Source organism: Montipora capricornis, chromosome 7 (genome assembly GCF_036669925.1).
Source record: "Montipora capricornis isolate CH-2021 chromosome 7, ASM3666992v2, whole genome shotgun sequence".
Lineage (NCBI taxonomy): Eukaryota > Metazoa > Cnidaria > Anthozoa > Scleractinia > Acroporidae > Montipora > Montipora capricornis.
The window spans coordinates 17,170,036-17,187,535 of record NC_090889.1 but is presented as its reverse complement, the minus strand read 5'-3'; the positions used below and the strand labels follow the sequence as shown (position 1 = coordinate 17,187,535).

Here is a 17,500-nt window from a genome sequence, read left to right as displayed (position 1 = left end):
AGAACCAACAAACTCACCCACATATGACGCTGAGTCTGCATGTTCGATAATGCAGGGAATGAAACTCCAACCACATTAATAGGAGGCGATCAATGCTCTGACTCATCACTGGACCATCACTGCTACCTATGACTGAAATAATGCAGGGTTTTCAATAGAAATTTTAGTAGGTGGCAAAACCGGAGGAGTAGGCGGAGAATGGACATTCACAACATGCTCCGAAGGCTTGCTTTTCATGGCTGAAGGCATAAACTTGTAGGATGGTCGGGGCATCCTCCCCTGGAAATTGTTGAAATTTGAGCCTCTTAGAATGCATTTCCTGCATTCCGTAGCACAAATTAGGGTATTTGAATAGAATGCTAAAATATTTTAATATCATTAAATTTTGGCTTTTTTTATTCAGAGAGAGCTGAATATTGTAATTTTTTGGAAATTCAGGTGATGGTTGAAATACATGTTGGGAAATAGCATGACATAGCTCCCTTAAGGCTCCTTTGAATTCTATACATCTGGGCAGCCCACTAGTCCAAATGTTTTTGAGTAGTAGACAAGCTGGCTATAGTAATAGGCAGCATGCTAGGGGGGTCTGGGGGTATGCTCCCCCTGAAAATGTTTGAAAAAATTGGCTTCAAATGGTTGCATCTGGTGCATTTTAGGGTAAACTGAGCTCTTATTAGATGGCATTAAGATAACACTGTAATGAATTAAGAGTCACGCAAGACCTTCAGTTTTCAAATTAAAGTTATATTCTGCCAGAAACATTATTGGAAAAATGGATAACTATAGTACAAGCAAGTACTTCTCAACGGTGAAAGCGAGAAATCAGTTGCTGAAAGTTGCCTCATAATATATTATAGAGTCAGTTAAACTGAAGGCTTCGGATAGATTTTCAAATCATTTGAGCAATATATTATCTCAATGCCAATGGGTTTTGGGGGTTACATACTAAGTCTTGATACCGTACGAAAAAAATTAGAAATTTGTGGTGTTACTGGGCCAACGTCATGAGATTGTTTGGACGCCATCTTGTTTGGACCTGCAACGACCATGACCGGTGACCCTCCATTCAGCTCACTTTCATATATCATATTATATCATATCATATCATATCATATCATATGATATTAGAGTAGCTTGGTGTGGCTACATGTAATATCTCCGAGCATTTACCCTCCCAACCATGACACACCACAGAAGACAGACCACAACACTGGGAACTACATGCCCTACTCTTTGGGACAAGCGTGTGGGTTCTTTTACGTCCCACAGGATTATGAACATTGAAGGGTTGTGAGACGGGTCCTACGGTTTATCGTCCTTATCCAAGCAGACTAGAGAGTCTAACCATTTGCAACTTTTTGTAATTACAAAGGCAGCACTTTCTCTTCAGTTATTTAAAGACCCTGAGTGTTTGTCTGGCCGGAGTTGAACTCACAACCTCCCACATGACAGCCTGGTGCTCAACCAACTGAGCCACCCACGCAATGAGCACGTTCCTGCAGAAGCCATCGTGTGTGGCTCGGATTTACGTGGTGTATTTTTTAGTTACAATATGAACTGGAAGTTTAGAAGAGACTTACAGTGCGACGTGCCTTACCATGGCCACCCAGCAAACTTTCACATTTGACAACCCATTCAAAGGTGTTCAATTTACAACCGTGTGAACTTTGCAAGGAGGGGTGACTGTCAATCAAATTCGCACACCCTGATCGGGGTATAAGTTTTAAAAAACTTTGTTAGGTGATCACAGTAAGGCATGTCACACTGTAATAGCCTGAGAAAGGATGAAGGATAAGGTTATTGTCAGAAAAACAGTTCCGACTTTGTCAATTGTCTTTTAGAAGCTTTTTATAATGACCCCTTGGTGTTATTATTATTAAGCAAAGGTTAATGCAGTAGTTTTCCACATTTTCAGAGTGATCCAGCTCATTTTTACGGCTTTGCTTACTTCCGCCAAGTCAAGGATCCAAGCATACAAAGAGGTTACTTTCAAAAGGTATAGCAAAGAAACTGCTAGTGTAACTGTTTTGTCAGGTCTTTCTCAGATTCCCAATTAGCTCTGCAAAATTAATTATCGTCAATAATGTGGTTACTGTATTGCTGACGTTTAGAGCAAATTGATGTGGTGATTAATCTAATTGTAGCTGGGACAATTTAAATGATAAAAAGGTTCTTTGTATATGTGTAACCACGCGCACTTGGCACGGTAGTCTAACTGACTGTATCCAGACTGTCAATGACACAACACATGCAACAACACCTTTTGATCATAGGGTCAAACTGGATATCAGGGAAGCATGGTTCCTGTTTTGTAACATTATTGCTTACTTTTCTGTAGTGAGACAGATTAAAAAACGTAATATTCTGTTCTTCAATATTCTGTTGTTCATCATATGCACTGAAATCAGAGTGATGGTCAACATTAGTAATGATGTGCGTACATTGTTTTGTTTCAGTCTGTTGTCCTTATTTCAAGGCTTCCCTATGTTAACTTGTTTTCGGAAGTGGTAAGTATATGAGACTGTTTTCAGACGTGTTAATACTAAGGGGTGAATAAGTCCGTAAATGGTCCTGTGTGGCAACTTAACCCTTTCACTCCCAATAGTGCCACTTATAGATTTTTAACTCTGTCTAACGCCAGACGATTTTACTCGTCAATGGGGAACCCCACGGGGCTGAAAGGGTTAACAACAGCTAGATTCACTCAAAAACTATGTCCCCATTAACCCTTTCACTCCCAATAGTGCCACTTATAGATTTTACTCTGTCTAACGCCAGACGATTTTACTCGTCAATGGGGAACCCACAGGAGTGAAAGGGTTAAATCTTGGGAAACAGATCTGGAGGGGTCCCCTCCGGGGGCTTTTCGATCTTTAGGGGGTGCCTGAGTATTGGGACAATGTGGCGCAGGACAGGCAAAGTTTATGCAGGTTTGTGCAACAAAGAACTGAAATGGGGGAAGTAGCAATACCATTTGCTTAAGCATGTGTACTGTCTGACAAGACAGCTGCCTATTTCCTGCTAGGGTTTGTTAAATGAAAGATCCTTGGAACAACTGATGTGTAACTAGTAACATGTACTTGTTGAATGGCGCTTCCCAAAAAGGGAGCAATTCGTATGAAGCATCCCAATTTGCAACACCCATTAAGAATAAAAATTCAATGCAAATTAAGTCAACCACCCACTGGTTGGCTCGGTAAGTTGAGCATTGGACTATCAGTTCAGCTCTGGCCGGACCAACACTTGGGCTCTTTAGACAACTGACAAGAAAGTGTGGCCTTTGTGTGGCATTCTTCAAGTGATTTAGACTTTCAAGTCTCCCTGGATAATAATTTTACTATGACCCATAGGCCCCGTCTCACAACTCTCTGTGGGACATTAACAAACCCACACAGTCACACACAGAAAAAAGCATGGCAGAGAGTTCCCCGTGTTGTGTTACGGTCATGCCTTAATTTTCCTACAAATGTCACTCTCTCTCTCTCTCTCTCTCTCTCTCTCTCTTTCTCTCTATCTCTCTCTCTCTCTCTCTCTCTCTCGCATTTTTGTGCACACTCCTGTCTTTACGAGTACTCAGAAATTTCCAAAAAAATTTATAAAATAATAATTATTGGATTTGGTTTGCATGATAGCAAGGATTATCAATGCCTCGGTTTGTGTCATCTGCCTCACCCATTGGCTTTGGCAGGTAGATTGGTGGATTGCTCATTAGCTCCTTTTGTTCATCCACCAGCAATATTATTGTACATTGCAGCATTGCTGTCTGTGTCTCCACGGATATTGGTTGGAAACCACCTATGATAATAATTATTTGTTATACACATAGGTCGTTTGCAACCAATCTCTAGAGACACATTATTGTTGATTGTTATTCTCTTTGGAATCTTGGTTACAGATTCAGGTTGTAGCTCCAAGTTTCTTTGAGAATGGAGAACTCAGTTTAGAAGCAGGTAAGCGTGTTGTCTATTTTGTAAAGCCACATGACGAGATTCTGTTCACATTGTCACAAAGAGTCCCTCATTCGGCTTAACCCAATCCCAACCAGATCCGTATCCACACATGTACAGGACTAAATCAAGTTCTTACATGGTGTTAAAGGGAAATTGGGTTACTTTTATGTAAAGTGCAACATTTCATTATTCAGGTATATTGTACATTAATTATTAGTTGCACTGAGACATTTTCAATGAATGCGTAGTTGATCCAAATAAGTCATAGCGCAATTTGCTTGAGAACTTTTTATTATTTAAGACTTTAACAGAGGCTTTATTAAGGGCTGTACAGTCGACAAATTGACTGGCTGTGCACACTCTTTTCCCACGACTTTGCCTGGCTGCTTTCATCTTTTCTGCTTCTTTTATATCATCAAGAACATTAAAAATGCCCAGCTGCCAAATGCTGATGACCTCCAGAGGAAAATCTTTAATGAAACCCTTGGTTTTTAAAAGGTCAGCATGGTTGCTTAATGCATACTTTGCATTTTTCAGTTTGTCATGACATTGATCAGTGGCCCTATCCAGAGGCAGGACACACATTACAGCTACCACTTATGGGGAATGTATTGCAGGTATTCTTGTTGTTGTTTTTTTTAAATCACAGAATTTCCTCACATTCCGACTAAGTTATTTAATAAGATTATCATTGTGGAGATCAAATTATTATGGTATTCGGCCATAAACTACAAGTCCAATAATTTATTTATTAATTACTTACGATGTTGGGGCTCTCAAACTTGAATATAAAAATTGGAATAATTTTAATTACACTGTATGTGTTTTTCCAATTACATGACAATCGTCATTCTACCATGAAGTACAAGGTCATTGCTCAAACACTTGTTGTGCTTTAAACTTAATATCAAACTAGGATTTTTTCTGTGTGTCAAAATGGAATCCTTATCCATGGAATATCGTGCTTATACCATGGAATGTCCAACTTATAACTTTATTCTCTCTGCATGCTCACATTTACTGCCCCTTAGGTTAGTGTGAAAAAAAAAACCCACAAGTAACTTGTGCGACTTTCCATCATATATATGCATCCCTCTTGAGCGTTGCATTACTAGTATGAACTTAACAGATCAAGTTTGTGTTGTTAGGTGCGAGTTCCTTCAAGAGGAGACAAACCAGGAGCAGTGTCGTCGCCGGACAATCCACTTGTTCCTCCAATTGTAATGAGTTATTTAAATTACTAATATATCATGTCTTGCCCTATACACACAAAGAGCTAATCGAGGTGCAAGGGGTGTTTTTGCATAGCATTTTTCTCATTGTTAAAATAGCTGGCTGTTTTTTTTTTTTTTAATTTCTTAAAATGGGTCTCTTACATGTAGGCCAACGAATGTGGGATACCAAATTTAAGAATCCCAGCTCACCCAATTTTCTACAGCACAAAGTATGTGTTTTCCCCTTGAAAAACAACCAGTCAATGCCGTCATCAACTTTTTTTTCCATTTTACAGCCTCAAATGCCTTCGCCAAAAGTGATTCCAACGTTAAAGGATCCAGATATATTTAGGTTGGTATTTTCTAAAAATCGTTACAAATTTTGTCAGGAAGCTAACAAAACGGCGGGTTGAGAAAGCCCAAAGTTCTGAAACCCAATGTAGCTTTTGGGAAAATGGTTCCTAGAAGCGTAGTTTCGTGAACTTGAAACGGCAGTCGCCAGACAGAGTGGTGCTGCTTGTCAAGAAAGAATAAAAATTCCCTTTTTCCAGCTTTTCACTGTATTTTCAGAAGTTGCGCGATGTATGTAGATAAAAGGAGAAATTGAGCTAAAATCAAGTTGGGCGTGCGCACGTGAAGAAATTTCGACCTTTGAATTTGATGCGCGTATCAGAGCAGAAAGATCGCACTTGTATTGGGCTTTTTAAAAAGTACCGATGATCGAACAATCAGTATCAAGTTTTGTTTGTTTGTTGTTTTAAAGAGAGAACGTAATTTTAAAGAAGATTAACGTACAAAAGAATAGACATTCTCGTAGACGACGTATTTGTAGTCTCACCTCAAAGGTCCGTTCTGTTACAAAAGCTGTCTTTTTTAACTCTAGATAGCAAGGCCCTTATAACTCCTGGCAAAACCTCGTGTTCGATTTAGGGAAGGTTCTAGAGCCACAAGAGAATGTTTACTTTTTTTAGAACCGATTTCCGTTGTTAGAACCTACATCTCATTTCCTACCAAATCTTGCGCCAGTGTGGCTTATTAAGTAAGCTTTGATTCTTGTTTTCTTTTTTTAGATGTCTTCAATCCATTCTCCCACATATTCATCTTTTATGGGAATTAGTGCTGACAAATGAGGTATTGCACTTGGTATTAGAGCGAGTTTCAATCGAGTGTCGTAAAACCAAAACCAAAGTAATTACTTTGGCCAATCAAAACGGACGGAAACAATCCATGACCAGTAAACCAATCAAACTTGAAGTAATTACACGTAGCCGACACAAAGCGCGGGAAAATGTGCACGCGAGCCACGATTGGTGTTGGTTTTGCTTCTGATTGGTTGAAAAGTGGCGCGAGAACTTGAAATCAATCACTGAGTGAAGTAATGGAAAACCAAAGCAATTCGCTCATTACTTTCGACACTCAATTGAAAACCGCTCTATCTGTGGCAAAATTTTTTGGACAATTGCTCCTCATTGATTGAGACAGTGCGGCTTAGTGGTTGAGCACTTGCCTCTAGATGCAGAGACCCCGAGTCCAGGACCTGTTCTGACCATGGTTCATGTAGATTGACTGGTTATGAAACCCCGAAAACTTGAAAAGCGAGAACAGTACTGTCGCACTTCATGTTAATTTGACTGTAATCATGCACAATCTTTTGTCCTCGGTTTACAACTGTCTTTTGAATAAGTTAATGGAAACTTTATAGATTGACTGTCTTTTAGAAAAAATTGTGTGGCTTGTATTTAAGAAACTTGTCGAGTTTCAAAATCATCTTCATATATTAACTGTGCTTTGACCACTTGCTTAATTTGTATCGGGTATTCCCTGGTTCAACTTCTCGGCTCCACTTGTAAATAGCTAACTGGTGTGCTTCCGGCCAGGTGGGCTTCTTAACAGTTGTTGTTGTATTCTGTCGTTTCATTGATTGTGTTTCATTGGCCCTGAAAAGCCCCTATGGGTTGTGGTCAATTAAGTATGTATTGTACGAGAATAACGCACTCGACGTTTCACCCATTAATAAAAGGAACTGGCTGGGACTTTCTATGGTGAAATAACGGAAGAGAAACCATTGTCCTTGAAATCTCATCTCTAAATGGTTGCACATTTGAGTCTTCTCGGATGAGGACGCGAGAAGCCGTATTCCCCGTGACACAGCACTTGTGTGAGAAGTTAAAGAACTCGCAAATTGTTAACACTGACACGAGAACGTAGAATTCGGTGTTGTGTTCCATAGCAATAGAGGACGTTTTCCGTGTTTCCATAGCCTCGTCTAAACACTAGGGGGAGTTGAGAGAATTCGAGACAGTTATGCAAACCCGAGAGGCAGTCGAGGGTTTGCAAACTTTGCATAACTGTCTCGAATTCTCCAAACTTCTCCGAGTGTTTAGATGAGTCTACGGAAACACGGAAAAAAGTCCTCTATTGCTCTTATAAAATATTTCTCAAAGATAATTCGACAAATGAAGGAAAATTCTTGATTGAAACAGGTTTTCATGATACACGCTCATATTTCCTACCAGCCAATGAAAGCGTGCTTCTGACGGCATATAAACAATCAAAATGCGTGTAATGTCACAGCCGTGTTTCCATACTCTCATCTAAACACAGCTATTGACCAATGACAGTGCGCGTACTATCCTAATTATTTTATAATAAAGAAGTGGTTTTGATTTGGAGGCACATGTAACACTCTCATTTCGTGCGCAATAACAAAATCTCGTTGACTGATCGGCAGCAACCTACCCCACAGCAATATGGAAGAAAGGCTCCCAAATAAACTCTTTCAAACGCTGAGGCGGATTTTTAAAAAATAGCTGTAAAAGTGCGTTGATTGTTTATCATGATTTTTGTTTTGTTTTGTTTTAGCCCATAGTTGTCATGGCGCCTTCCCCTTCGCTCTGTTCCGAAACAGTTCAAGCGCTTGCCAGGTAAATAATGTAATTGTTTAAATTATTTTTAATGCGTTTATTTATATTTTGGGGTTTTATTTTTGCGTGCATCTTTTGCGAGAAAATAGCTCACAGAGGTACATTCGCTCCATGCTTTAAAAAGATCAATTAAAAATCAATAACAAAAATTAAAGATAAAATGACAAAGTTAAATAAAAGTTGTTCTCTCACACTGCAGGCCCCTCCCCCCCTTATCAGTGTTGCTTGCTAACTTAAACAGTCAACATTGAAAGGGGGAGAGGGGAGGGGAAGTGGGAGAGGTTTAAATTCTAGATACGGCGGGTATTGGAAGCTAGTAAAGGTGTTTTTTAATGAAAGTGTCTCAACAATTTTGCAACTTGTTGTAGCACTGGGGGAAATTTACGGACCAAAAACTTTACTCTACTCTACTTTATTTACGCATACGTGGGAAACAACAAAATTGATCTTGCAGGATGATTATGGGAATGAAAAGAATTGTGCTGTTTGTTCTGTTTTAGTTTGATTTCTCCACTTCACTACTGCTCGGACTACAGGCCGTTCTTCACAATTCATGACTCGGAATTTAAAGAGTACAGCACAAGGACACAAGCTCCGTAAGTGGTAGTATTTCCACTCTTTTTTCTTTGAACCCAAAATTCTCCTTTTACGAAAGTCTCAAGACGGTAAGAGAGAAATTGGAATGTCAAGCTTGGTGTGCATTCTTTTAAGACCATGTTGCTTGTTGAAATATTGCGTTTGACATCTCTGTAGCAATGTTGGGGAGCCATAACCAAGAATTTTTTTTTTTGGGGGGGGGGAGGGGGGGGTGGGGAGGAATTGAAGGCTAATTTTATGCAAATATATTGTATTCTTCCGGTGTAAAAACGTGGTGACTGATCACGTTAGCCATATGGCTCCGTTCCTGTTTAAGAGTAAACGAATAACCTTACTGAACAAAGGTTTTTCAAAGGAATGTGAATTTTGAAAACAGAAAGAATTTCGCAGAGGACGCGTGAAAGCCTGTGAACGGAGTAGTCTGGGTCCAATTTTGCAACCGGTGCTAACGATTTGTGGTTCATAGGTAACAAACATTCACCAAAGTGGACGTGAATAGTGCCGAGCTATATATCCACCTCTTTCACCGACACTGTAGTGTATACCACACAAGTTGAACAATCAGCTGAGTTTATCGATAAAATTTGCTCCTCGGTAACCGAATCGAGATGGGAAGCCATTTTGCTTTTCTCTGTGTGCTAAGAGGTAAATAGTGCTTGTTCTTCACGTCCTAGCTAAGCAATCAGAATGCATGGAAAGCACTATTCATTTGTGTGTCATATACTAATTGGTTTTATTTTATCAATAAAGACTAGTGTTCACCACAAGGACCGCGTGCATCAACTCTCACATTTGTGTAGATGCTCAAGGCCACTTAGAATTTATTTATTTATTGACGGAAAACGCCTACCCTTCGACGACGAAGATTGATTGCGTGGGGTCCAGCTAACACAAAACAAAACAAAACAAAAATTCAAGGTACAAATTTCTAGTTTACACGACTGTGAGTCAAAAAGGAAACAGACTGTTTGAATTTAGTTAAGCTGGTGTTCTCAACAAAAGACTGAAGTAGACTGTGCCATGGTCTGTTAAAGCTCTCTTTCGCAATAATCCTGGGCCTTAAAAATTGATCACTGAATGATGTGGATTTTGTTGTTTCAGACCTGGGGTGATTCTGGGAGTTACAAATCCATTCTTTGCAAAAACTCTTCAACACTGGCCGCATATGGTGAGAATAGGAGAAATGACGAACCTTGGTGAGTGATCACATTTGACACAGGGGAATGCCTTTCGCCATATTCGAGCATGATACTTGGACGAATGCAACAAGTCATTGAATTGAAAAATCGGAAAAGCCCTGGGAAAAGCATGTTTTAGCAAATTGGAGTGCCACTGATTGCTTTAAACTCAAAAGATATTTCCCTTTTAAAGAAAGTCCTTTTCAGCACCCTATTCTATTCTTCTTTTCTCTTTTAAACTCTTTTCCAAAACTTCGGCTTGGTTTGGAACACTCCACTCTACCCCTCTGCTTTTTAATCCACCTCATTGCCCCTCACCCGCCCAAACCACCAAACGCCTTACTCCAATATGGCCGCCATTGCAGTATTTGTTTGTTTGCTTGCAAATTACCTCTTGTTATCTCGTTGTTAGGCTTAAATTTCATCTTGAACGAGCCAAAAAGGGCTAATTTGCAAAACAAACAAAAGAATACTAAAATGGTGGCCATTTTCGAATATGGTGTAGTACTGTAATCTGTTTTGCACTAGTCCGGACCAGCAAAGCTTAATACTTAGTTACACATCCTGGCTAAAATTTTCCCTAATCTTTCTTCAGGCCTAAATAAAGCTTGACTTCCTTAATCAGAGCGTACAAAGCTGATTTAATTTGCTCCCCTCGGATGCCTCGCTACCTCGTAGATCGTGCCTAGTGAAGAAACTGCTATAAATAGACTTCACCTTTCCGCTTACCATATCTACTTCATTCGTACTCAACCCCTCCCCACTCAGGACATTTTTTTTTCAGAATGTTTAGGGGACTAGCCACAGGGCTTCAAGCAGCTATCCCAATGTCACATATTTTTGGCAAAAGCGTACTAAATTTGATTTCTCTCCTTTTATCTCAGTTATTTCGTCAAGAAGATCTCCCGTTGTCGGTCACAATGCTAAGAGAACACTATCGTCCAAACCAGGTAAAATGACCAAGAGCGAGGTCTTTATCTCCGAGACCGTGAGTGGTTGGCAAATGGGGGGTTATCGCGCGCGACTCGCAACACGCTATCCCTCGCGTGATATCTCCTACTTCCCAATTATTTGGTGTCCCAGAAACGTAGATCTTATTCGCAGCTTAGGTAATCTATCTTTGATCTGTACACCGGATTAACTTCCATTAATTGACTGCACAAAAAAGTCTGCTATCCTTGGTTTCAAAGTGAAAAACCTTTTTTTTTTACTTGGGATAACTGTGGCACAGCATGCGCCTTGGTTTTGGTCGATTTCAAATCGACTCATTTCCAAAAACAATTATCTTTCAAATGTTTTGCATTGTTCGTTGTCATCGAAAACCAAAAACCTTACGTCATGTTTAGAAGTATTTTAGAATCACTTCCAAGGTCATGCCAAGAATCTGAGTAAAGTCGTCATCGTTTGGATCACTTCCTGTTTCCAAAGAATAAAAATAATATTTTCCGGCGATGGAGAAAATGCCTAGTTATGGTGTTTTATAGTAACACACACTTTAGCTCTTTCGATTTCTTATTAACGGAAAGACGGTTGAATTTTTTCTAAGAAAATAAAGCATCCCTCTTGAAGGGCTTTTGCCGTCTTTTTTGACAGGTATCTATACAAAGTACAAGCAATTATTAGCGAAGGATAAACTCATTTTCAGAAGATTAAGCAAGGTATGTGAATTAGCTTTCGTCAGTTACGTGTAAAAGCAGTCTCCGCTTAAAACGGTTTAAATATTTTTTATTATTGTTACAGGGAAATCACCCAAAGAGGCCACCAGAGGTTCAGGTAAGATTGTGTTCATATAAACTCTTAGCTGTTGCAGAGAAGGAGAAACTTAAGATTGCAGAGTCTGAGCGGGAACTTTTTTATTTAAGTCACATAGCAGAAGAACTATAAGTTATCTTATTACTCAGGCCAATCATAACAGACGTTGAGAATCAAGTAAACCAACCAGGCCTTTAACCAAATTCATGCGGCCCACGATATGCGATCATGCCAAGCTAAAGGCCCGAGCAATAGGTTTCAACCGTGACATTTTGCTTCGATATCTTTTCGATTTTGTTGAGCGATGTTGATTGCTGGGGTGGTCGAACGGTTTCAACGCATCATCAACATTTGATTCAACAAATCTTCACGAGATTCATTTCATATATCATTTCGTTCATTGATTCATTTACCACGGGAACACTTGACTCCACAAACGACCAGCTCCCACTGTCAGTGCCTTCATATCTCAGTTGGTTAGAGCGTCGCACCAGTATCGCGAGGTTACTGCTTCAAACCCCGTTGAAGTCGTGAAATTTTCAGGCTTCTCTACACAATTGCTAAAATTGCGCTCATAACTGCGAGGAAACCCCAACGACGCTTTTCAGTTAATAGCAGCCGCAAAACGATAGCGAACCTAATTCGCAGACTATCAATACCTTTTTTTTAGTGACGAATGGTCAGGAAAGGGCAGATTTCTCGTTCAGAATCCTCAGTTTTCGTGTAGTAATTCGGATAAAGTCGATAAAAAGCATTTATTATATGACTACAATAGAACGGGCGCTCTGATTGGCTGCTGAGCGCGCAACATTTTCTTGTAATGACCGGGCATTATCAAATTTTTTCTCGGCTCGACGGCTCTTTTGAGTTGAGAGGAAAAGCTACCAGCGCGTGGGAGAAAACAACAAAAACACGGACAAAGTACAACTATATTTTCAATAGCTGAGAGAAGACTAGCATACAGATACTTCTTTAGTATGAGCGACGAAAAGAGCCACAGCGAGAGCGAGTTTTATTATCCAAAGGACGAAGAACAGGCCAAAACTGAGCAAAAAAAGGCCATATAATAAATAACTTACTAACCTCGTCCGTTCGGTTATTACAGGGAAATCTCAGACCTCGGCCTTGACGTATTGATCAAGGCCTCAGTCTGGGATTTCCCTGTACTGACCTCACTCTCGGTTAATAAGTGGAATATTTTGGCTAATCTTTCGGGTTCTAGATTGACTTCAATCAGCAGAAGTTCCCACAAACGCCATGAAAGTGTGCCGGCCCTTTTTCTCCGTCACCCCTTCTATACGTTCATCAGTTGGCCAATAACAAACAACCCTGCCCAGAGCATTGAAGCAATCACCGCTCGAGGTCAAAACATGAAACCTGCGCAAAGCGCGGGAAAATGTTTGCGAACCAATCACGACGTCCGTAATTTGGGATATTTTTGTGACTGATTGACAAAGTGGCACCAGGGGCCCGTTTCTCGAAAGTCCCGAAAACGTTTCGGGCCCGAAAAGCCATTTGTGAAACTGCTAATCGCTTATTTTGGAAAGCCGATTTTTTAACATGTTTTCAAGGCAACTAAAAGAAACATGTCCATAAAGTTTGACGACTTACATCCTCTCCGTTCTTGAGATACAGAAGAAATTGTGACACCCGAAAATGGCCCGTAAAGTTTCGGGACTTTCGAGAAACGGGCCCCAGTTTCGTGAACCAACTACGGAGTGTCGTAACGCAACCTTCCAAACAGCGGGACAGTTGTTTTGACAGATAACTAATATCTGAAAGGGTTTTACAGTTCGTTCGTTGAAGTTTATAGACCCTCGTGTGAGCGTTTTGCATTAATGTGAATACTCTAAACCTAAATAAAGATATTGCCAAATATAGCCGGGATTTTTTTGTACGTCTTAAAAGAGCAATATTTTTCTTCTCACATTTGCGTTATTTTAGAATGCTATTTTGAGGAGACACATGGTAGAACTCACGCAAAGCTTTATGATCCCGCTGGTAAGGTTCCCAAGATTGAATTACTGGCACAGAGAAGGGTTAGAGTTAGATCAGGAATCCTGCAAAATTTACCTATAAATTTCTTGCACAAAAACAAGTACATAATTAGTTTGTGTGCGGGAAGTGACTTTGAATACGAGAGCAAACTAGAGCGTAAGGCCACTTTTTTGTTGTTAATTTTTGAATGCTTTTTCGATTCTATGACTAGTGTTTGATCTTCGTGTGTTAACACATGGAAACTTGTTTATGGCTTCTTAACTCTGCAAAGTTTGATGGAGAATTCATTTTATTATCGCGACCGTACGAGTGATTGCAAACATGATGTTCTCTAGTCTAAAGTGATTCTTTAGTGAGAGTTGAGGTTCTGTTTAATTAAACCAAAAACCCAAATTAAACTGGCTGCTGGTCGAGGTAAAGCGTTTATATTTCGCTTGTCGGTTGTGTAGCACAATTTTGAAGTTTGAAGAAATTAAAAGGTAATGGGTTCGAAGACAAGTGACTCTTTAAAACTGGGCCTTTATTCATTAGCCTTTAGAGGCTAATCTCTTCTTTTTTTCGTAACGGAATGGTTCTGCTCAGACTGGTACCTTCGAACCAATCATTCGTTCGTCAACTTTATGCGTCCAATTTGAGCGACTTGCGTTTAAGGTTAGAAGAGAAGCTTCTCTTGACAACAGCTTTCTTTTTCTCCTTATTAAGGAAAGGTACGTCGCCAGCTTGATGCCGCTGCAAAGAAGCATCTCGCCGTGGAAGGTGAGGATTTTTTTTAAAAATTCATATTCTTTGAAATTAGAGTTATTTGCAACTTTAATTTGGAGGTAAATTCTAGTTTTCTTATCATTGCGTAACCTATGTACCAGCTTCTACCGAGTAGAAGCTTTGAATCCATATTATTTATATGCATTTATATGAATCTTCTTCTTCTTCTTCTTCTTCTTCTTCTTCTTCTTATTATTATTATTATTATTATTATTATTATTATTATTGTTATTAGAGGATGTCAAGTCATATGTGAATTCCTCGATATCTTTGTGATGTAGTTACAGGAGAGATTGCCTCTCGGACATTTAGCCCTTGAAATCTTTTCCGCTATTGAAAGCTATCTGTCAATTTCATAAACTGCGCGCATGATCTATGATGATCACTTCACTAGATTTATTTCCCACAATTTATTATTGCTTCTTACATATGCATACCGTCTTTCTACTACCGTCGTTTTCATCTACACGTGACGGAAAAACATGCTCTAAGTGGCTGCATACGTGACAAGTTTTGTCTTCAATCATTCGAAGTTTGAGAGATGTTCATGCAAGTTTTCCTAGAATATCGGCAAGACTGGACATCAAAAGACTTTTTCTAAGAAATTGACACTAATCTGATAAAATATGCTTCAAATACTTTCAAACTATTGTACGCAAAAGTTTTAACTGTTTGCTTAACGGCTGCCAAACTCAAACTTCAAAGAATATTTTTTCCCGTCCTGTGTCCACACTTAGATTAAAACGACAGTATCTGCAAGCCTTCAAAACTCGCCTTTAAATATTAAAAAGAATGGATAGCTTATTTGTTTTAAGCTTGCCTAGCCTAAAAAAGTCAAAACCGGGATTTCATTAATGGCATTGCACGTTCCGTTGGTGCGTTTCACATTTTCCTCGACTTCAGTTTATCCCCCGTCAGGTTTTTCTTGATTCATGATCTAAACAGCCGACGGTAAATTTTCAGTTTTCACTTAACACAACAGCGCTGCTGTTCATGCCAATTTATTTTTTGGACATTTTATGCCGAACGAGTTGGAGCAATCGTGATGTCATTACAACAATGTTAACGTATGTTTTACGGATGCGTTTTCGTCTCCGCAGTTTTCATGTCACGTTCATTTCACAACGGTCACTATGCAAACCTTGTAACAGGCAAAAGTCGTTACGCTTCGCCAAACAACCTTGAGCTAAAACCTTTAAAATGTTTCTCCATTTTTGATTGCCCCTGATCTCCAGCACCATTCTAAACGGCTGTTTACCATTTCACAAAAAAACGTGCTTTGTCCAATAATAGGAAAAAACGATGGGTGAGTGTCATCTCGTCGTAGCTGTAAAGGGCGCCAGCTTGTTTCATTCGAATACACTTTGTCTTTTTTAGAGCCCCAAAATTATTTCCAGTGAATAAGTAGTGTGGCATTCGCTTAGCTTCGATGTCTAGCCTCGCCGGATGAAACCTTCCTCGCTCTGCATATGTCTATATCACACTTCGCTTTATTCAATAAGTACTAGATCTCCATCCTTCTTCTCATTTCTCTTTCAGCGTCCTCCGAGATTAAAGTCTTTTGATGCCGATGAGTTTATCACGACCCTGGAGCATTCTGGGCCTCAACTGACGTCAAGGCTCAAGGGAAACTGGGTCGCTCTTTATAGGTACAAACGCGAATATTTCAATAGGCCATTTCCGAGTTTAAGTCTACCTCCTCTTCAAAGCGAGTCTAAGTGCGAAGTTTTTGTAATGGTAATTAGTTCTACTTTACATATAAATGAAAACTAATTTACATAACAAAAACATCGCACTTGGACTCGCTTTGAAGATGAGGCATGCAAGAACTCGGAAATGACCTATTGTCAAACTAGTGGTCAAACCTTTTCGTTTTGCGCGGAACTTTTTAAAAAACAACTTTTGTTCTACGTTCGCGTAGACCATTGTAAGTCCCAAGAGAAAATGTAAACAATGCTTATGCAAAATTTTGGAGGGACAAACAAAGATTATTATGGTATTTTTTATACTGGCTAATAGCGCTACGTTTGTAGCTATTTTAACGATACTTACCGAATTGAAACCCTTGTTAGTTTATTTCTTGCAAAATGTTCCCATTTATTCCTACTAGTCAAAGTCCGTCTTATTTCTCTTGTCAAAGTTCTAAGGGAGAACTTGTGGTTTTTTCTTTTCTTGTCAACGTTTTGTGCAAAATGCCGTATTAAATGGTAGTAAAACAACTCTGATGCCAAGATACGTCAACCACAACCATTACATTGCCTCGCGTCTGTGAGTTGCCTTTTCGTATGGCTCTCCTTTCTGACCTTTTTACCCATAAGGTATAATTTGAATCAAGGTTTCTCTTTTTCAAGTCGCTAGGGGTCATTGTGTCTGCCTATTTGTGAAAACTTCATTACTTTGATTGCAAATTTTTCTATATACTCGGCTTTACACCCCGATCGATTGCATGTTTAAGCTCAATTTTCTCAATCTGAATTTAAATGTTTTCTAATTTAATTTTACAAAGTTAACTGGTTGTTATGTGGTCCACATGCGAGACCCTCGTGTTCAGACCTCTCCTGTACTAGGAGAAATTTAAGAAAACATGTGAAATAAGATGATTTCTTTCCCTACAGAAAGTTTTTCAAGTCTGCAAACTTTGAAGGGTGGTTTCGTCATCGGCAGCGAGAGATAAGACAGAAGCTGGAACTTCTGCAACTTGAGGCTCTCGGAAAAGCTGTACGTATTGTGCTGTTTTTTACCCTTGGTTGTATTAGAGCACGTTTCGGACGAACAGGCGTGGCTAAGTTTACTTAGACTATGTTGCGAAGTTCCTAGTGGATACTGGGTGGTTCCAGTCTTTTTTGGGGGAAGACTGTATTCTAATGCGAACCATCTAACTGGCCGTTAAAGGGACACTGCAATCTCGACCCCAGAGCTCTTCACTTGACTGAGGGAGAGAAGAGCTCTGGGGAACCCTGAAACAAAGTGTCTTCCCATTAGTTTTCGAGAAGAACAATGAACAGCGTCTCTAATTGGTGCATTCGTGTTGGCACGAGGAGTGAGCAGGCGCCGTAAAGTTCAAATAGCCAATTTTTGGCTATAGGAACCCTACGGCGCATGCTCTCCTACATAGACTTTCCCAG

At 39.7% G+C, this 17,500-nt stretch overlaps 1 protein-coding gene across 2 annotated transcripts in view; it reads left to right on the top strand.

The window, feature by feature from the left end:
• LOC138055260 (protein DENND6A-like) overlaps window positions 1-17,500 on the top strand; it is a 25,696-nt gene that overhangs the window by 2,186 nt on the left and 6,010 nt on the right. For both annotated transcript variants that reach the window (XM_068901238.1, XM_068901239.1), the window contains exons 5-21: window positions 1,916-1,996; window positions 2,457-2,507; window positions 3,896-3,950; window positions 4,488-4,567; window positions 5,099-5,170; window positions 5,461-5,516; window positions 6,235-6,295; window positions 8,027-8,088; window positions 8,589-8,684; window positions 9,787-9,881; window positions 10,748-10,813; window positions 11,457-11,521; window positions 11,604-11,636; window positions 13,560-13,616; window positions 14,316-14,369; window positions 15,915-16,024; window positions 16,991-17,093. In XM_068901238.1, the coding sequence (XP_068757339.1) occupies window positions 1,916-1,996; window positions 2,457-2,507; window positions 3,896-3,950; window positions 4,488-4,567; window positions 5,099-5,170; window positions 5,461-5,516; window positions 6,235-6,295; window positions 8,027-8,088; window positions 8,589-8,684; window positions 9,787-9,881; window positions 10,748-10,813; window positions 11,457-11,521; window positions 11,604-11,636; window positions 13,560-13,616; window positions 14,316-14,369; window positions 15,915-16,024; window positions 16,991-17,093 (1,197 nt within the window). The remainder of the gene's footprint in view (window positions 1-1,915; window positions 1,997-2,456; window positions 2,508-3,895; window positions 3,951-4,487; window positions 4,568-5,098; window positions 5,171-5,460; window positions 5,517-6,234; window positions 6,296-8,026; window positions 8,089-8,588; window positions 8,685-9,786; window positions 9,882-10,747; window positions 10,814-11,456; window positions 11,522-11,603; window positions 11,637-13,559; window positions 13,617-14,315; window positions 14,370-15,914; window positions 16,025-16,990; window positions 17,094-17,500) is intronic.